The sequence below is a fragment of the Hypanus sabinus genome, chromosome 28 (assembly GCF_030144855.1).
Source record: "Hypanus sabinus isolate sHypSab1 chromosome 28, sHypSab1.hap1, whole genome shotgun sequence".
NCBI classification, from domain to species: domain Eukaryota; kingdom Metazoa; phylum Chordata; class Chondrichthyes; order Myliobatiformes; family Dasyatidae; genus Hypanus; species Hypanus sabinus.
The window spans coordinates 42,929,229-42,950,284 of NC_082733.1; the positions used below are offsets into that span (position 1 = coordinate 42,929,229).

The following is a 21,056-nucleotide window of genomic DNA, read 5'->3' on the forward strand; positions in this document are numbered from 1 at the left end:
TATGGTTCAATGTACATGTGACAAATAAAGCTAATATTTAATCTTGATAACCCTGATGAGCGCTACTGACGTATGACATGAGCCAGTATCTTACTGAATGGCCGAGCAGGCAGACAGGGGCCGAATGGTTTTACCGCCGATTCTATGTATTCAGCTCTGTGGTGGCGTTTTGACCGGTGGATCGCTTTGTCACTTTGCATTCGCTGCTTGCCTATCATTTGTTCGGGTGGGCGTACGCTCCGTCACTGTAACACCCCTTCCCCTCGAAACTGCTCAGGGAAACCTTGCCCCGCTCCCTCCCAGCCGACCTGCTCGGTAATAAAGTCAGATTTATGCACAACGGCAACCAGGAGCTGTACAGAGGCGCTGCAGGCACACGGAGGGAGCGAATTAACCCGGTTGCTGCCGGAGCCATTATTATGCAGCAGGCACAATGGAAAATGCAGAGCTTTGCGGACCAAAATGTGCAAAGCAAAAAAAAGGTAAAGGCTGAGTTAAATTCTTGGCAGGTGGCTTTATATTTTTTTGGCATTGCAAACAATAATCTATTTAAAAATGGCTTGCACAAGTTTACCTCCAATCCCGCCCGCGATCAATGAACACCCTCCCTTTGCCCTGGCCGGTTCACAGCGCGACCCGCCCCCATAGGCCACCTATTGGCTCATCTTCGAGACTGTCCCGCCCCTCCAGCAGCCATTGGGGAAAGTCAACGCTACTCTGACAGAGGTCGACACCGATTGGAGGGGCAGGCCGCCGGTCAGATGCGGGGAGGCCCCGCCCCCTCGCTGGGCTGTCGGATACTTTTGTGGCGGCGGATACTTTGGTCGCGGCGGCCGCGGCGATGAGCGGGCAGCGCCGGCGTTTGGGGAATAGTCAGACCGCGGCACCCGGCAGCCTGTAACCTCCCCTCCTTCCCCTCCCGGCTGAGGGCGGCGAGCAGCTAAATCAGCACGACGCCAGGCTGCGCCGCCGCCACCGCCGCCGCCTCCGAAGATGCTGAGCCGGCTGAGGAGCGGCAGCATCAGGAACCTGGAGCGGGAGTTCGACTGCACCGTTCGGCTGCTGGACGATTCCGAGTATCCTTGCACCATCCAGGTCAGTGGGCGCCGTCGTGTCAGGGGGAACCTGCGGGGTGGGGGGGCTGTGGCTGCCGCTGCGTTGTGTAATTGGTGATTTCTGTCACACGCACCGAGACACAGTGGAAGGCTTTTGTTACCGTGTCACCGAGGTGGTACAACGGAATATAGAATTACTGTACGGTTAGAGAGTGCAGTGCAGGTAGACAGATAAAGTGCGCCGGTCATCGGCGGGTAATTGTTGCTTTGTGATACTGTGTGTGGATAAACCCTGAGCGGTGTGTGAATGAGACACAGGTCACCTCTAAGCGTTATAACTTCTCAGTTCAACTGGAGGCTCTCGTTCCTGTGTGTGTGTGTGTTTTTCCCTCCAGTGAAGGCTGCCAACGAGACGGCGAGTGTCGTTACTCCTGCCCAGGGCAGTCGTGTAGTGCGCGAAGCAGCTGGATCGCCAGTTGCCCTTGACTTGGCGTAGCTTTACCCTCTCACTCTGTCCCGCAGGTCGTGGGCTGTTTGAAGGGGTCCCGTCCCGCCGTTGTGGGGGGGGGGGGGGGGTTGTTGGGATTGGGGTCACAGTATGACCAACGGGGCAAACCAGTTCTGAGTCGGGAATTCGGGCTTCATACACCGATGTCAAGTGACCTCAATTCCGTAGAGGTACAGTGTATTAATTGGGGTTTCCTTGGTCGGGCTTAATGCAATAGCGTTTAATGGTGGAGATGCCGGATTTAGCACTGTAGGTGTGTGATTGTCCGGAGTCCTCCGCGCCGGCTCCCCATCGGAGCCCGTTTCTCTGTGCAAACTGCAAGCTAACTTTGGTGGAAGAAGCCTTGTTTTGTCGGCAGCGGCAGCTCGCTGGTTGCCACTGGCCCGGGTTGGCACGGCTCACGGCTGGCTTCACTGCCACCGGCACCAGGGAGGCGAGGAAAGGGCCTCGAATAAGACCGGGGTGACGCCCGCCGTGTAGAAGCTGCTGGGTGTACAGTCCCATTTGCTACCCCAATGTCACCGCCAGACAGTCCCGGTCAAATGTCCTCGTGTGACACGGGGAAACGTTAAAACAGTCGCTTTCTTGTTTCAAAATGCGTTTAGTCCCTCACGGGGCGCGGGAATCTGGCGTGGCGAAAATTGACCATTCACCCCCATAGCGAGGGGGTGGCGTCGACCAGATACAGAGAAAATTCTGGAAACAGGCAGCGGGTCGGGCAGCGTCTGTGGAGAGAGAGTCAGAATCAGGTTTGTTATCGTCTACCTATATGGCATGATTGTTTTGGGTGCAAGGCATAAAATTACTTTATTTCTCTTTTTCACTATTAGTTTGCGTTAATGGGGCAGTGTTCAGAAATCTGATGGCAGAACGGGAGAACTTGAGTTCCTCAGTGCAGCATCGCCATCAAAGATCTCCCGTCTCTGCCGTCCTCTGAAGTCGATGGTATGGTTGTATTTAATAAACGCTCCTGCATCCTGCAAAACGGAAGGTGTGGGGAGGGGGGGGGGGTGGATCGGCCTATTCAGCTTCACCCGTCTGGCCTAGGTTTGGGCTGTGAGAGGCAGAGGGGAAGAAGCTGTTCCCAAAACGTTGCGGGGTCTTCAGGCTGCTGTACTTCCTCAACGTTTCAGGCCAATGACCTTTCATCAGTTCTGGACTGAAACATGAATTCTGTTTCTCCTCTCAAGTTCAAGTTTATTGACATTCACCGATACCGTCAGTTGAACCTAGGTGCACAACAATGTGTATAACTCGCATACATAACACATAAAGTAATAAGACACCCATAGGAGACAGGTTTAGAAAAATCAGTATAACACTGCTAGTGCTTCATACCTGGTGAGGTCTGGGTGGTGGCAGGGAGTTCAGTGGGGTCACGGCCTGGGGTGGGGGGGAAGCTGTTTCCCATCCTCACGGACCTCGTCCTAATGCTACGGTACCTCCTGCCTGATGGTGGGGGATCAGAGAGTTTGTGGAACTGATGGGAGGAATCATTGACAATGCTGAGGGCCCTGCATACACAGCGCTCTTGATAAATATCTGCGATGGGTGGAAGGGAGACCCTGATGACCCCAGTCCTTTGTCGGGACTTACAGTGAGATGTCTTGTAATTCCCGTAGCCAGTCAGGCCACTCTCCGTTGGTGTTCTTGTAAAAATTGGGTAGAGTGGTGGTGGTGGGGAGGTGGATATCGGGAAGGTGAGAGGTTACTATACTTTTTCGACCAAAGAGTTGGTGTTGAGTGACCAGGTCAGATTGTACATTGCTCCTGACTCTCCACGGAGGAGGAGCCGTGAGGAGTGAGTGGTTCGTGAGCACGTTCCTAAAGTCCAGAGTCAGCACTTTGGTCTTGTCCACATTGGGACTCGAGGTGTTGTGCTGTGGGGTTGCTCCTTCTCGTGTTTTCCTGTTCATTTCAAATTTGCAGCATCTGGATTTCAACAAAAAATTACTCAGAGTCACCTTGATGGTCTGACGTCATTGACAGGCGAAATCCTGCTGAAGAATATCAATGAGAGATGGGTCTACGAGCAGCTGGTCATTCGTACCTTCTGGGTACTAGATTTACCAAATGTATTAAATCAGAATTAGATTTTTATCACTTACCTAGATGTGAAATGTGTTGTTCTGCAGCAGCAGTACAAAGTCATAACATTACGAATTACAAATGAATAGTGTTTTATAAAAAAGAAATGTTGAGGTGTTTGTGAGTGCAAACAAAGGTGTGTGTATAAGTGTGTGCAGTTGTCATGGCCGGGGGTGGGGAGTGTGAAATGCTCCCAATGATATATCTCAAATCGCCTCTGACAACCAAGTCCAGCTCCTGGTCTTCACTTGTGACATAGCTACTAAGCCCGGAGGAAGTGTCAGGGGAGGGGGGAAGGTGGATCACGCTGTCTTAAAATCAGTCGCTCATTCCGGAGAGGGAAAACTCTGATCTTAAACCGCGGCTGTCTTGTGACTTTATCCACTCTTGGGGAGGCTTCAGAAGTAAACCCCAGAGGAAATGTCTGGAGCTGGAGACCCCATCTTGAGTTCAATGCTGACTGGCAACTCCTGCGATGCTGCTGGTGCCAAACTTTGTCCTTGCTGTTCCTTTGGGTTCATCAACCGTGTAGAGAGGGGAGAGCCTGTAGCTTGCTCTTCATGTCATACTGCCCTGCCTTGTGTATCACACAGACAGCTGAGATGTAATGTCCATGGTCAAACCTGCCCAAGAGAGGTAATGTAGACCACAAGACATGGGAGCAAGAATTAGGCCATTTGGCCCATTGAGTCTGCTTGCTGGGGCAGCAGGACAGGCTGTAGCAATGGAGAGGGAGAGAGGGGTCCAGATCGAGAACCTAAATTCCACATTCAAAGTAACACACAAAATGCAGGAGGATCTCAGCAGGTCAGGCAGCATCTAAGGAGAAAAGTAAACATTTTCTGTTTCAGACTGGGGCTGAGACCTTTCATCAGGGCTCATCTGAACTTGTCTCTGGACTGTTAGCCTGATCACTGAGGTGAGTTTTAAAGAATATCTTCAAGGAAGCAGAGAGGGTCCCTGCCTTCCTAGCTGATGACTTGGCATTGGAGAGGCCAGGACTGGAGGAACCCTCAGATCCTGGAGGGATGTGGCCGAGGAGGGTGCAGGAGGTGGGTGTAATAGAGGAAGGGTGATGGGTACAGAGGGTGGGCTGGAGGTGTTGGAGGTTCCAGGGAGGATGGTATGTACAGCCGGAGGAGGCTGAGGGGGTGCAGTTGAGAGCTGCATGAAGTTGCATAGATGATTGTGGAGCGGGAGGGAACCAACCCAAGCATTCGGTGGGTACGACTGCTCAAGGGTAACTGCAAGGTCAGTACGGAATATGCTTTGATCGGTAAATTCTGTCCAACTGTTTAGTCTCTCGGGCCTCTGTAAGTTGCCTCTGGGGTGTAGGTGAGTGGAGGTGAATAAAATGGGACTCGTGTAACTGTGTGCATGACAGCCAGTGTGAAATGGATGGGCCGAAGGGCAGCACGATGGTGTAGCTGTTAACGTAACGCTGCACAGCGCCAGCACTTGGAGTTCCATTCCAGCCACTGAGTTTGTACGTTCTCCCGGTGACTGTGTGGGTTCCCTCCGGGTGCTCTGGTTTCCTCCATCATTCTAAGGATGTACAGGTTTGGGTTAGTGAGCTGTGAGCTTGCTGTGTTGACACCTGAAGTATGGTGATCTCTATGGGCTTCTCCCAGCAAGTCCTCGGACTGTGCTGTCAATGCATTTCACTGATTTGATTGTATGTGCGACAAACAAATCTAATCTTTGTTTATATTTTTCTTTCTGTGCTGTGACTTTTCAAACCCCAGATTTTATCTTTTAACTGTCTAGGTAAGGTTTGGATTTTTACACAGATACTCTCAGTGGCCACTGTGTTAGGTGCCTCCAGTCCCTCATAAAGTGGCCACAGAGTGTATATTTGTGGGCTTCTGCCGTGGTAGCCCGTCCGCTTCAAGGTTCGATGTGTTGTGTGTTCAGAGATGCTCTTCGACACATCACTGTTGTAACATGTGGTTATTTGAGTTACTGTCAGCTTGAACCAGCAGTCTGTCCGTTTTCCTCCGACCTCTCTCATTAACAAGGCATGTTCACCCACAGAACTGGCACTCACTGGATGTTTTGTTTCTCGTACCATTCTCTGTGAACTCCAGAGACTGTTGTGTGTGAAAATCCCAGGAGAACAGCAGGTTCTCAGATCCACAAGCCACCCCATCTGACAACAACAATCTTTCCATGGTCATTGTGACTTGGATCTCATTTCTTCTCTGTTCTGAACAACAACTGAACCTCTTGACCGTGTTGATATGCTTTGGTGGACTGAGTTGCTGCCACATGATCGGCTGATTAACTATTTGCAATAACGAGCAGGTGTACCCAACAAATTGGCCATTGAGTATGGATAATTTCACAGCTGTCCGTGTCAAAATCCATCTGCTCCCATTGTGCTCATCACTTCATCTGTGTGTGCTTTTACGCTCTGCTTACATGAATTACTAATCTGTCATCAGTGAATGTTGATGACCACTGTCTATTGTGTTCTCTGCTGTGGATGAGGCAACCCTTGAAAGTGGCCAATTGATGTGAACAATAGCCACGACAACTCTGGCAGCTGCAGTGAGATCAGCAGGGCCACCCAACACTTCTGTCAAAGTTGTTGAAGAGACAGACAGACATACTTTATTAATCCTGAGGGAAACTGGGTTTCGTTACAGCCGCACCAACCAAGAATAGTGTAGAAATATAGTAATATAAAACCATAAATAATTGAATAGTAATAAGTCAATTATTCCAAGTGGAAATAAGTCCAGGACCAGACTGTTGGCTCAGGGTGTCTGACACTCCGAGGGAGGAGTTGTAAAGTTTAATGGCCACAGGCAGGAATGACTTCCTATGACGCACAGTGTTACATCTCGGTGGAATGAGTCTCTGGCTGAATGTGCTCCTCAACGTTGGGACTGGCCTTTCCGGCCCAATGAGCCAGTGCTGTCCAATTACACCCATGTGGCCAATTAACCTATTAACCCGTATGTCTTTGGAATGGGGGAGGAAATCCACATCATGTATTCTCCCTGTAACTAACTGCTTTCTGACAGTGGTGGGAATTGAACCTGGGTCACTGGCGCAGTACTGACACTATGCTACCGTGACCCCTTTTTATCTCTGAATCGATGGTCCCAAACTCTGACTGTTGGTCTGGTGGTGGTAAAATAACCAGCATGTTTCAGACGTATCACATCTCATCCCTGTCTGCAGATGTGCAGCCCTCTGCTGGTACTCCTGTGGACCTCCAACCCAGGTACGTGTGCTTGAGCGGGCATAGGACCTACTGAGGGATCCTTGGAGCCCCAGCTGGCAGGATGTGTTCACGGTGGATGGTTGCTAGTGTTGAAACCAATACGCGTCCCTCTATACCAAGGGAGAAGAACAGCTCTCCTGGCTATAAATCAGTGCGCTTACCTGAAAGTAATTTCTGCTTTTTCACAGCTGTTTCCCTTTGGCATTTCAGTTTGCTTTTCCAGAATGTTCCCTGGGTTTTTTTTGTGTGTGAGAGGGCTCATTTCTGATTGTCACATTCAGTTGTCCTTCATTGCTGAACAGAATGCTCACTGTGTAATTATAATCATTTGGATCCTTGGGTTAAATTCACATTTATCACTTGTATGTCGAAACGTGTAGTGGAGTGCACCGTTTGTGTTTGCAAGCAACACCCAAGGATGCGCTGGGGGCAGTGTCACCACACATCCAGGCGCCAGCATAGCACGTCCACTATTCTCTGCAGAACAACACCAAACAGCAGACCAAAACAACGGCAGCATAAACACGAGAGTCTGCCAATGCTAACCAAGCAGCACGTGCAGAATGCTGCAGGAACTCACACAGACACAGACACGCCTCCGACCCCAGGGCAGGCTGCTTCTGGGCTTCCAGTCCTTCACATTTGGACTCTCAGTGTTCAGACAGTGAGTATCCAACGTCCAAATCAAGCCCGGACTTGCGGACATTGGGTCTCCGACCTGTGGACAAGCTGACCTTTGGCCCTTGACCTCCAGACCTGCCAACTTCCGTTACTCACAGGCCTTCATTAACTCTTCCTGCTCCCTGACTAAACACTCCCCCCCCCCCCCCCCCCCACCACTCCACCCTTCTCCCTGTCAGTCCCATGGTATCTGGAAGAAATACCACATCAAGTGAGATGCATACTAATGGAAGTGAACCCGTTAGAATGCAGCAGGCTTCCCGAGAATGAGAAAGCAATCAGCTGAATAATCTGTCAGGCCCCCACCGCACCCCCTCTTCCCCTCTTAACAAATTTCTGACTTTCGTTCAGCCATAGCCTTAGCAGTTAAGCCAATCCTCCTGAGGTGTTATCTCAATGTCAGTGCTTTATGTGGATCACTGATTCCATTAATTCCATCCGAAGCCGTGCGTCGCTTTAATAGCGCTACTCGAGGAGGCAATCTCATTGTGAAGCAGCTGCAGGATGCACAGCCTAAACTCGAATTCAAAGGAGTCTTTCATTTTGATTTGGAACTCGAGGAGAGTGGTGGAGGTTTGCCCTCTCCTCTACACTGACACCTCACTGGTTTATTGGTTAACGTGTTGAGCAGTAAATGTGTCGTGTTGATCGGCCACATCAGAATCAGAGTCAGGTTTATTATCATTGATATACGTAGTGAAATTTTTTTGTTGATTTGTGGCAGCAGTACAGTGCCATACGTAAAGGATTTAGTTACAGAAGTAAATATCTAAAGCAGGGGTTCCCAAAATTTTTTTATGCCATGGACCCCAACCATTAACTGCGGGAGGAACCTGAGGGGGAACTTCTTCAGTCTGGGTGGTGAGAGTGAGGAATGAGCTAACAGTGGGAATGGTGGATATGGGTGTGGAGAGATGTTCCCATTGGTGGGTGAGTCTCTGATCTGAGGGCATTGCCTCAGAATAGGAGAACAGATGAGGAATTTCTTTAGACTGAGTTGAATCTGGAATTCATTGTCTGAATGGCTGTCTGTGACGGTCATCGGTTATATTTAAAGCGGAGGTTGATAGATTCTTTATTACTAAGTGTGTCGTAGGTTATGGGGGGAAGATTTGTTGTCATCCACAGTGTTGGAGCTTGCTATGTGCAAGCATTGACATGCTGTGCTGGACCACCAGGACAGTTTATCAAATGTATATACCTGCTCCTCCACATCCTCTGCCTCTGAAATCTGGGATTCATCATGCTGGTATTTGTAGTAACTTCAAGCATTTTTTTTTAAGATTTGTGCCCTCAAAAGATTTTAGAATATGTGGTTTCATAGGCATAGATGAAACCCCTCACCTGGTCTGGCGCATCACCTGCCAGCTTGTTGTACTTCCTCTTCCTCCGCCTTAGTCTGGCTTCTGCCCCCTTCCTTTCCAGTCCTGACAAAGGATCTCAGCCTGAAATGTGGACTGTTTATTCCTCTCCGTGGACGCTGCCTGACCTGCTGACTTCCTCCAGCATTTTGTGCGCATTGCTCTGGAGGTGGTTTTGATCTGGTTCCATTGGGCGCAGGGAGGAGAAGTTTTTTTTGTAATGTCTATGGCTTTTCTATGTCTAGAGACGAGGCTTTAGCGAGCAGTGTGGAGACTTTTCATCTTGAAGTAGATAAAGAGTTGTGCTCTAGGCTAGAGATTATTGGAAGTAGTTATATATCATCCCAAACCACACAGACAATTTGGACTCCAAACAGTTTTGTTATATGCGAGAGACCTTGAGCTGTTAGTGAGCAATATGATGGGTTTCCTTTAACAAAGAAAGTGTGTGTATTTACATTGTGCTTTTCACTGCCTCAAGGGTTGGAAATAAGTTTTCTAATATAACTCACAAACACGAGAAGTCCTATGGATACTGGAAATGAGACAACAAGATATGAAAGCAGAATTAGGCTGATTTTATTGTCCCTCGCAACCCCATTCTCCTCTCTGTAAGCTTTGATGCCTTGATTAATCAAGAACCCATCAACCTCCACTTTAAGTAAACCCAATAACTTGACTTCCACAGCCATCCGTGGCAACAAATTCCACAGATTCACCACCTCTGGCTGAAAGAAATTCCTCCTCATCTTTTGTTTTAAATAGATGTCCATCTATTCTGAAGCTGTGCCCTCTTGTCGAATACTCTCCCACTTTTGGAAACATCCTCTCCACATCTACTCTATCTAAGCCTTTCAATATTCAATTTGTTTCAATGAGATTCCCTCTTCATTCTTCTAAATTCCAGTGAGTACAGGTCCAGACATATGCTCATATTAACATATGCTCATATGTTAACCCTTTCATTATCAGAATCATTCTCACATTCCTCCTGGAGGACCCACTCCAATGCCAGCACACCCCTTTGATAAGAGGTACTCCAGGTGTGGTCTGACTAATGCTTTGTAAAGCCTGTGTAACACATACGAATTGATTGAGAAACTCAGCAGTTCTGACAGCATCTATAGAATCAGGTATACTGATATATGCTATGAAATTTGCTGTTTTGCAGCAGCAGAACAGTGCGACCTTACCCCAGCCAGGCAATGTCAAGGGTGAGGTTCCAGACAAAAAGTGATCCAGCTAAGACCTCTGCAGTGGAGCTGGCAGGAGATGATAGCACATCACAACGGCAGTGAAAGTGAAGGGTCCCAGTTGTCTTGTACACCATGTCGCTGATCTGTCAAGGACTGGAGAGTGTGACTTTGAATCAGTCTCCCTGTGTTAAATTAAGTCATGCACAGGTGTCCTCTATGAAAGGAATCCACCCTAATACCCTTGGTTAAGTACCAAGGTGGTCAGCAAGTGGCGAAGGGGGGCAGGGTTGTCCTTTACAACTGAGGACCTACCAATAGACAACCCCATAGGAAAACATTATACTCGACTGGAGTGATCACACTACTACAGTGCAATATGTGAAATCCCAGTAATGGATATGCGTGAAAATTAAATCAGTAGTGCAAAGATGGTGAGGTAGTGTTCATGGGTTTATTAACCATTCAGAAATCTGATGGCAGAGGGGAAGAAGCTGTTCCTAAAACATTGAATTTGTGTCTTCAGGCTCCTGTGCCTCCTCCCTGATGGTAGCGATGAGAAGAGGGTTTGTCTGGGATACTGAAGATCCTTCATGATCATTCCACCTTTTAGAGGCATTGCCTTTTGAAGGTGTCCTCGATGCTGGGGAGGCCACTGCCCATGACGGAGCTGACTGAGTTTGCAACATCCCACAGCTTTTTCTGATCCTGTGCAGTGGCCCCTCCATACCAGACAGTGATGCAACCTGTCAAAATACTCTCCATGGTACACCTGTAGAAGTTTGCTAGTCTCTGGTGACATGCCACATCTCTGGGGAGAGAACAGTTGATGTTCGGGTTAAGACCCTTCATCAGGACTGGAAAGGAAGGGGGCAAAATCCAGAATAAGAAGGTGGGTGGGAGGGGCTACAATCTGCACATGGTTAGTGTTGGAGAGCAGATTACAGAGGAGGAGCCAGGTCTTATCCCACCTCTTCCTTCCACCATTATGTATGTATTATGTAAATTATACTATTTTTATTATTATGTACTGCTACCATAAAACAACAAATTTCATGACAAATGCCAGTGATATTAAACCTGATGTTGAAGGGAAATGGCTGTTCTTGAACCTGGTGGTGCGGGAATCAAAGCTCCTGTACCTCTTGTCTGCTGGCAGCAACTCGTGGTCAAGCTGCTGTATCATACTGTTGCTTTAATTTTGGTATCAATATTGCGGTTCACGCTGGTCCCCGATTGTGATGCATCATTTTTGCAGAGTTCCAGCTAACCAGCCCTGGCAGAGGCTCTGAAATTCACTGGCACCCCTCATACACTGAAGTCGCAATGATTCTGAACCATACGGCAAAGTAGACCAACCAGATCAGACCCCCGGGGAGTGAGTGACCGGACAGCTGTCCATTCGGTCATTGATGCAAATTTAAACCATAAGCAGGGGGAAGAGAGATTATGTGGATGCACTGTGGGTCTTGTCATGACGGAGAGTCATATCTCCTTCATTAGCAAAAAAAAGCTCAGCAGAGGATGCATTTCAAAGGTTCATTGTATTGTCATATACCACACAACTCTGATAATCGTGTTCTCCAGATAGCTGTGAAACACAGAAGCCAGGAGAGTTTTAGAAAGAAAGGCCATCAACCCCCTTCCTGCAACCTGGCATGAAAAAGAAACAAAACCCCCAAATCCCAATCCCCCTGCACAAAAAATTAGATCATCCAACTAGAACTTCAAAAAAAACCCTATCCCCCTTCCTTGCAAATAAAAAAAACAGCAACGGTAATATGAAGCTCTCAAACCCCTCCTCGCGGCAGTTGGTAAAATTCCCCAGAATGAACAGGTGCAGTTTTCAAGTTCAAGTTTATTGTCATTCAACTGTACACATGTATACTGCCAAACAAAACAATGTTCCTCTGGACCAAGGTGTACAATGCAGTATATATAATTCACACAAAGTAATATTACTGCAAAATAAATCAACAAATAATAAAATGGATTCCAGAAGACTGACATTTATACAAGGTGAATTTATGACCCAAGTTAAAAAGTAAACAGTTTAACGCTACTGGCACTTCATACGTGGTGAGACCTGGGTGGTGGCAGGGAGTTCAGCAGTCCCACAACATGGGGGTCTCTCAGTAGTCTCACAAGCTGTTTCCCATCTTAACAATTCCATGCTGCCATCAGCGAGAGCATCCTCACATCAGCCATCACCGTCTGGTTTGGTGCAGCATGCTCTCGCAATATACAAAAACTACAGTCAACTGTCGGGTCAGCATAAGAGATCACTGGCTGCAGCCCACCATCACTGAAGGACTTGTGTGTGTTCAGGACAAAGTAGTGGGCTGGAAAAATTATTGGGGACACAACCGCCCTGGAAACTGCCTTTTCTAAAAGCTCCTTTCTGGGAAGTGTTACAAGTCTGTTAAAACAAAAAAAACCCCCATCTTAGCCTTTTTTCCCCAAGCAGCTAACCTGACCAACCATCGTAGGTCCATCTCCTCTATTACTCCCATCACTGCACTGTAAATACTTTAAACCATTGTTTATATAGCTGTTTACTTTGTAAATACATGCTGATATTTATGTATTTATGCATACTTTATTGTCTGTACTTTAACCTCTAACTTTATTTTTATTTAATTCTTTATTGCTTAGAATTATTCATTGTTGCTTTTGTTACATGTCACCTCTTGACCAACACACCACAGCAAATTCCTAATGAGTAAATATGTGGTGAATAAAGTTGACCCTTGAAAGACGAGGAAAACCTAATCATCTAGATCTTTCTTAGAATAACACTCCTAATTTTGAGAAACTGTAATCTTCAGGAATGAGCTTTAAACCCAACATTCGCCTGTCACATGGCAGCACTTTGTGCAAGCCGGGGTTTAACTGCACTGAGTAGAGATGTATTTGTACAGGTGACCAGGAGTCTGGACAGGGACCTCCATTCTGATGAGCACCTTGAGGGAGGGGAAGTTGGTGGAGAGGATGGACAAACAGGTTTTTTTCTCTGGAGCTGAGGGGAGATCTGAGAGGCCTAGATAGGGTAGAGAATTAGAATCTTTCTCCCAATCAAATGCTGGAAAGCATGCATTAAAGTGGGAGAGAGATGTAAAGGGGATAGAACAGAGAACTCTACAGGTTCTTCAGCCCACAATGTTGTACCTGCTGTATGATCAATCTAACTTTTCCCTCTACGTTGCTCTCCATTTTTCTATCGTCTAAGTTTCTTAAATGTATCTGCTTCTCACACCACCCCGGCAGGGTTCCTTGCACCTAACACTTTATAAAAAAAAAACTTGTCCCTCTTCACCCTGTACTATTTACCATGGAGGTACTGAGTACCCGAACACTACCTCACTATTTCTTCCTCTTTTTGCACTACGTATTTAATTTAACTTTTAAACATACACACTTGCTGTAATTTACAGTGTTTTCATTGTACTGCTGCTGTATTACATGACGTTTGCCAGTGATGTTAAACCGGATTCTGGTTCTGAAAGAGCTGTCGGAGGAAGTGGACGAGGCAGGTGTAATGGCAGCCTTTTAAGATCTTTTCTTGCGGTTCGGAAACCTCGGGTACCATGCCACCAGGTTCAGGAATAGTTATTCTACAACCATTATTCTAACTTCACTCACCTCAACTCTGAACTGATTCTATACCCCTGCAGTGTCATGTTCAAGGACTCCAGACCACTAATGTTCTCAGTAATTTTTTTTTTTGCAGTTTGTCGTCTTCTGCACTTTGGTTGTTTGTCAGTCTTTGTTTACATAAATTTTTTCTGTGGATTATATTGCATTTCTTTATTTTTCCTGTCAATACCTGCAAGAAAGTAAATCTCCAAGTAGTATATGATAACATTATACTTTGATAATAAGTTTAGTTTGAACTTTAAGTGACATTTCGAAAGGCACGTGGAGGGGTGGGGTTTGGAGGGTTAAGGGCTGAACATTGCCAACTGGGACTAGCAGGGAGGATTCTTTGGTCAGCGTGGGCCAGTTGGGTTGGAGGGCTTATCTCTCTGTTGTCTTTCTCGATGAGAGTGAAGACAGTGTGTGACAAAGCTGAAGTAAGCCTTATGCAAGGAATTTGGGTCAGTCACCTGTTACTGTGACAAGCGGGTAATTTATTGCCCAAGATATTTTCTGCTTGAATCAGGATTTCTACCAGGTGAAAGATAAAAATATCACTCTGTATTTCAACATAAACAAAAGCAAGAGATAGATCTTTGCCAAATAAGTTACTTTTTTTTACACAATGTACTGAGATTTCTTGAATGCTCTGCATTTTCACAGTGACAACACATGCGTCAACAGTGCTGTGTCTCGTAATTAAAACTGGATTATTAACTATTTTTAATTTGATCTGTAGTTCTGCACATTGAGTGCAGACAGATTGCACGTACCCTGTTGGGACTGATGTTCATCCCTACTGCACGCTGTTAGCTGGGGTTCCATCAGCAGATGAGACCTTGGCCCTTTGGCATGTGAAACACTGGGAAAGGTTGGATGGGATTACGTTCAATGGGATTTTCTTAGAACAGTATAACATGGGATTAGGCCATTCTGCCCAGAATATCTGCAAGGTGGTAGAGGCAGAAACATTAGGGGCATTTAATAAACTTCGATAGGCACATGGATGATGGAAAATTGGAGGGGTATGTGGGAGTGAAGGGTTAGTTTGTTCTTGGAGTAGGTTAAAATGTCAACATAACATTGTGAGCTGAAGGGCCTGTACTGTATGATGAATGTGCCAATAATGCCAGATGAATTTGTGTGTGTGTCCATTTCCAAGTACATTAGACCATAGACATAGGAGCAGAATTAGGCCATTTGGCCCATCGAGTCCTCTGCCGTTTCATCTTACCATTTTCTTTCTTAGCATAATTAATTAATTAATTCTGTTACGGTTATTATTCTCTTATGGAATTATTGAGTGCACCCAGAAGACAATGAATCCTCGGGGTGTATATAGTGACATATATGTACTTTGAAAGTAAATTTTCTTTGAACGTGTGTGCAACTGTGTCCATGTCTCTTAACTGTATCCATGAATGTGACTGTTCACGTGTATGTGATTGTATATATGATGGTCTTTGTTTTTCCACGTCCCAGTTCGTCTGCCTGAGTTTTTACAATTATGTCCATCTGTCTGAGTGACTGTGCCTATGTCAATGTACGTCTGTGTGTATCTATTCACATTATACGAGTGCATCTGTGTCCATGTCTGTGTGTATAACTAACACTCTCTGTCGTGTAGCCTTTTTTTTTTACAAATAACCTGTTAGCAAGGATGTCAAGGTTTTGGAGAGGGTGCAGATGAGATGAGCTGGAATGTCCGTTGAAGTGGGGGGGGGGGTGGTGGTGTTAGGTTGGTGAAGGCACAAGAGGAGCTGGGTATCTGACTGAGGAGTGGAGAAGAACTTGGGCATCTTGGAGGAAAGAGAGGGGGCTTCTTTTGCTCTGTACAAATGCCTCACTCAGTGGTGGGTTGTTGGCATGTGTGCGTGAATACATGAGCATGTGTAAGGTATATACCTTGGTGATGCTTGACTCCTGTTCACTTGAAATGGCATGTTTGGTGATGAGGAATTGTATCAGTGAGAAGTGTTTGGTGATGGGGAATTGTATCAGTGAGGAGTGAAGTGTTTGGTGATGGGGAATTGTATCAGTGAGGAGTGAAGAGTCAGCATAAGAATTTACTGAACAATTTAATGATGCACATCGCATGGGGTTGAAGAAGTGTTGGGACTGGTGAGGGAACAAGCACATTCAGCTGCAGTTCCCATTCTCTGCAGAATGAGGGAGGAGGGAGATGAGATAAAAGAAACGTCATTGGCAAATAAAAATGAATTTACTACCTGATTATGCAGAGCTGACTGATGGAAAACATCAATAAATGCTCTCGCTTCGAGTGTAAACTGGTTCTTCTGCCGCACTGCATTCATCGAGGTTGGGTGAATCTGCTGAGATCTGTGTTTGAGGCCAGGTTTCTGGCTGCTGGGCGGGAGATTGTCAATCTGCATTTTAAACTGGTAACATGTCTGCAGGAGCTCCTGTGAGCCAAGACTGGCATCCTTACTTTTATCAGATGGTTCTGTTCTAAGGGATTTGGGACCGCTCTGTGCTGAATTCTCTACACTGTGAAGCTGGGGGAGTGCTGTGGGAGGGGGCATTGCTGGGGTCCCCCTACCCACTGGAATATGGGAGCACTGTATAGTGAGAGGGGCACAGCTGGGAGAGCTCTGTGGTGCATTGCCAGAAATGGTGTTTTCTCAATGAAGCATTACATCCCAGTCCTGTCCTTTGCTAGTGTAAATTCAGTCCTGAAGCCCTTTTCTAGCGACTGAGAGCTGTTCTGGGAGACAGCACTTTTTATACATTTGACTTCTTTAGACCAGGCTGTCTGGTCATTCATTCTGTGGGAGCTTTCCATTACTGATATTTCAACAAAGAAGTGCTTCCTTTGGTGTAAGCATTTTGGAGTGATGGAACCTAACGTGTTATAGAAATGTATAAACCTCTTTGGTGCTGGTCATAAAGTCAAACAGCCTGGAAACAGGTCCTTTGGCCCTGCTGATCCATACTGACCAAGATGACCATGTAAGCTAATCTCATTTGCCTGTATTTGGCCCATAACCATCTCAGCCTTTCCAAACCATGTACCGCTTGAATTGTCTCTCAAATGTTATTGTGCAGAAAGTTGTAGGTTTGGCCAGATCCATCATGGGCACTGGCCTTCCCATCATCGAGGGAAGGCAGATATCTCAGAAGGGCAGCAACCACCATTAAGGAACCTCATCTCCCAGGACATGGCCTACAACAGACTGTGAGAATGGCCGAGAGGATCATTAGGGTCTCCCTACCATCCATTAGGGACGTGTATCAGGAGTGTTGTGTACGCAGGGCCCTTAGTATTATTAAGGATCCCACTCATCCACCCAGCATCCTCTTTGACTTTCTACCATCAGGCAGGAGACTCCGATGCATAAAGACAAGAACGGTCAGGATGGGAAACAGTTTCTTCCCTCAGGCCATTAGGCTTCTGAACTCCCTGCAACATCACATTCGAAGTGTCACCAGTTAATATGTTCTATACCTTGCAATGTTTAATTCATGCACTTTATTTATATAACTCATTTATATAACTCATCTAACTCGTCCTTTCATAAGTTACTATGTTTTATGTGTACTACAGTGCTTCACACCCTGATTCAGAGAAATATTGTCTCATTTGATGGTATGGATGTCTATAGTTAAATGACAATAAACGTATTGCCGTTATCAGGAAGGAGGTACAGTTCTCCGAAGGCACACAGTCAACGATTCAGAAACAGCTTCTTCCCCTTCACTGTCTGAATGGACCATGAGCATTCCCTCATTCGTGGGGGTGGGGGTCAACATTTTGGGATTAAAGTCTGCTATGAACTGTTGCTTTTGACTGGAAACACCAAAGATGTTGCTCCAGGAAATTGTCAGGTGACTAGGTGGAGTTGCCTGTTAACAGGAGATGCTGTCTGTCTGTTTGACTGTCCCTGCCTGCTCAGCAACTCACAATTTAACCCTAGCCTAATCATGGGACAATTTACAATGACTAATTAACCTACAACTGGTACATCTTTGGAGTGTGTCCCTCTCCCCCTCCCTCTCCCCCTCCCTCTCCCCCTCCCTCTCCCCCTCCCTCTCCCCCTCCCTCTCCCCCTCCCTCTCCCCCTCCCTCTCCCCCTCCCTCTCCCCCTCCCTCTCCCCCTCCCTCTCCTCCCTCCCTCTCCTCCCTCCCTCTCCTCCCTCCCTCTCCTCCCTCCCTCTCCTCCCTCCCTCTCCTCCCCCCCTCTCCTCCCCCCCTCTCCTCCCCCCCTCTCCTCCCCCCCTCTCCTCCCCCCCTCTCCTCCCCCCCTCTCCTCCCCCCCTCTCCTCCCCCCCTCTCCTCCCCCCCTCTCCTCCCCCCCTCTCCTCCCCCCCTCTCCTCCCCCCCTCTCCTCCCCCCCTCTCCTCCCCCCCTCTCCTCCCCCCCTCTCCTCCCCCCCTCTCCTCCCCCCCTCTCCTCCCCCCCTCTCCTCCCCCCCTCTCCTCCCCCCCTCTCCTCCCCCCCTCTCCTCCCCCCCTCTCCTCCCCCCCTCTCCTCTCCCCCCCTCTCCTCCCCCCCCCTCTCCTCCCCCCCTCTCCTCCCCCCCCCTCTCCTCTCCCCCCCTCTCCTCCCCCCCCTCTCCTCCCCCCCCTCTCCTCTCCCCCCCTCTCCTCCCCCCCCTCTCCTCTCCCCCCCTCTAGAAAACCCACACACATTCCACAGGGAAGTTGTGCAGATTGCTTGCAGAGGATGCTGGAGTAGAACTCCGGACCCCAATGCCCCAAGTGTAACAGTTTTGCACTAAATGCTGCACTACTGTGGCACCCGAACCATCACGCTGACCATTGTTGGAACCCAAGTCCTGATCTTCTAACATGGCAGCAGAATATTGCATGGCATTCTCACCAGCTACATGGACTTGTAGAGCACTTCAGCACAGAATCAGACCCTTCAGCCCATCTAGTCTGTGCCAAAATATTATTCAACCCAGTCCCCTTGACTACCGACAGGTAAATCACAAGAGACATAGAATATGAAACATTACAACAACTTTAAAAGAATTTCGGCAACTTCTGTAGATGTGTAGTGGAGAGTATATTGACTGGTACACAGCCTGGTATGGAAATACCAATGCCCTTGAATGGAAAATCCCACAAAAAGTAGTGGATATGGCCCAGTCCATCACAGGTAAAGCCCGCCCCACCATCTCCATGAAATGCTGTCACAGGAAAGCACTCTCTGTCATCAGGGACCCCTGCCACCCTACATGTGTTCTCTTCACACTGCTGCCATCAGGATGGTGGTACAGGAGCCTCAGGACTCACACCACCAGGATCAGGGACAGTCACTACCCCTCAACCATCAGGCTTTTGAACCAGAGGGGATAACTTCACTCAAATTGCCCCATCACTGAACTATTCCCACAACCTATGGACTCACTTTCAAGGACTTCATCTTATTGTCTTGATATTTATTGCTTATTTATTTATTATTTTTTTTTGAATTGGCACAGTTTGTCGTCTTCTGCACTCTGAATACTTAAGTTGGCACTGTCTTTCATTGATTCTGTTATGGCTATTATTCTATAGGTGTGTTAAGTATGCCCACAAGAAAATCAGTCTCGGGGTTCTGGCTGGTGATTTATATTTACTTTAATAAATTTACTTTGAACTTTGAATGTTTGTGACCCTCAGTAGCTCCAGATCTCTCTGCAGTCAAGGCTGCTTCGCAGTCAATTTGTGCGTAGCAAGCTCCCACGAAGAGCGTTGTGATAAATGGCCGGTCTGTTTCTGAGCAATGTTGGGTGAGGGGTGTATATTAGCCAGGACTTGTGTCAGAGCAATTGTTCTTCTCAGCTCGGTAGTCCAACACTTTGCGAAGAAACCTTTGGCAGAGGAACGTAGTCATTAATCTTACTGAGTAGCGTGGTGTCAGAGCACAGCTTGGTGTGGCTTCCTTCTCCCTGATGGACAGGCAGTGGGAACGCAGACGGGAAACCAATAAGCACACCCTGTTCAACCAGCATAAACACTTGCATGTCAATGAGTCCTGGTGAGATTGCACAAAGTTGCGGGCACTTCAGCCTACACTGACCACCAACAAAATTCAAAGCAAATTTGTTATCAAAGTACATTTTCAAAAATTTGTTCATTTACGGGACGTGGGTGTCGCCAGCTGAGCCACCATTTATTGCCCATCCCTAGCTGCCCTTGGTCATGAGCTGCCGCCTTGAACTGCTGCAGTCCCTGAGGTGTGGGAACACCCACAGTGCTGTTAGGGAGGGAACTCCATGATCTTAACTTAACAACAATGAAGGAACGGCGATATGTTTCTAAGTCAGGATGGTGAGTGACTTGGAGGGGCTTTCCAAGTGGTGGTGTTCCCGTCCTTCCAGATGGTAGTGGTTGTGGGTCTGGAAGTTGCTGCCTCAGGAACTTTGGTGTGTTGTTGCAGTGCATCTTGTAGACAGTACACACACACTGCTGAAACTGTCCGTCGATGGTGGAGGGACTGGATGCTTGTGGAAGGGGCATCAATCAAGTGGGCTGCCTGTACTGGGTGGTGACAAGCTTCTTGAGTGTTGATGGAGCTGCACTCATCCGGGTGATTGGTGAGTATCCATTGCACTCCTGATCTGAGCCCTGTAGATGGTGGACGGGCTTTGGGGAGTCAGGAGGTGAGTTACACACCACAGGATTCCTAGCCTTTGACCTGCTCTGGTAGCCACGGTGTTTATATGGTTAGACCAGTTCAGTTGCCTGTCAATAGTAACCCCCAGGATGTTGATAGTAGGGGATTCAGTGATCGTGAGACACTGAATGTCAAGGGACGATGGTTAGAGCCTCTCTTGTTGGAGATGGTCATTGTGTGGCTTGAATATTACTTGCCACTTGTCATCCCAAGCCTGGATATTGTCCAGATCCTGCTGCATTTAGGAATGAACTGCTTCACTATCTGAGGAGTCACAAATGGTTCAGAACATTGTGCAGTCATCTGCGAACATCCCTACATATATAGTGGGTCTGTGTTACATCTACAACAGCCTTCCCTTCTTCCTCTATTCTCCACTCTGTGTCATTTGCTGTTTCTCACATACCTGTTATTCCACCCCCCCCCCCCACCTGTCTGGGTCTCCTCCTGCCCTTTCTCCTACGGTTTACTCTATCCTCAAAGACTCCTTCTCCAACCCTTTACATTTCCCACCCACCTGGCTTTACCTGTCACCTTCCAGCTAGTCTTCCACCCCCCCCCACCTTTTTATTCTGGCATCTTCCACCATCTTTCTCAGTTCAAATCATCCAACAGTTTACTCTTCTCCATAGGTGCTGCCTGACCCGCTGAGTTCCTCTAGCATTTTGTGCATATTG

At 47.5% G+C, this 21,056-nt stretch overlaps 1 protein-coding gene across 4 annotated transcripts in view; it reads left to right on the forward strand.

Annotated features, from left to right (window-relative positions):
• The first annotated feature begins 779 nt into the window (after nt 1-779).
• The window catches only part of LOC132382636 (FERM domain-containing protein 5), a 171,144-nt gene continuing 150,867 nt past the window's right edge, over nt 780-21,056 (forward strand). For 3 of the 4 annotated variants that reach the window (XM_059953050.1, XM_059953051.1, XM_059953049.1), the window contains exon 1: nt 780-1,095. Coding sequence is in view for 2 of the 4 variants with exons in the window: in XM_059953051.1 (XP_059809034.1) it covers nt 994-1,095 (102 nt within the window). In the remaining 2 variants the exon portion in view is untranslated. The remainder of the gene's footprint in view (nt 1,096-21,056) is intronic. The other variant, XM_059953052.1, reaches the window with a different exon arrangement.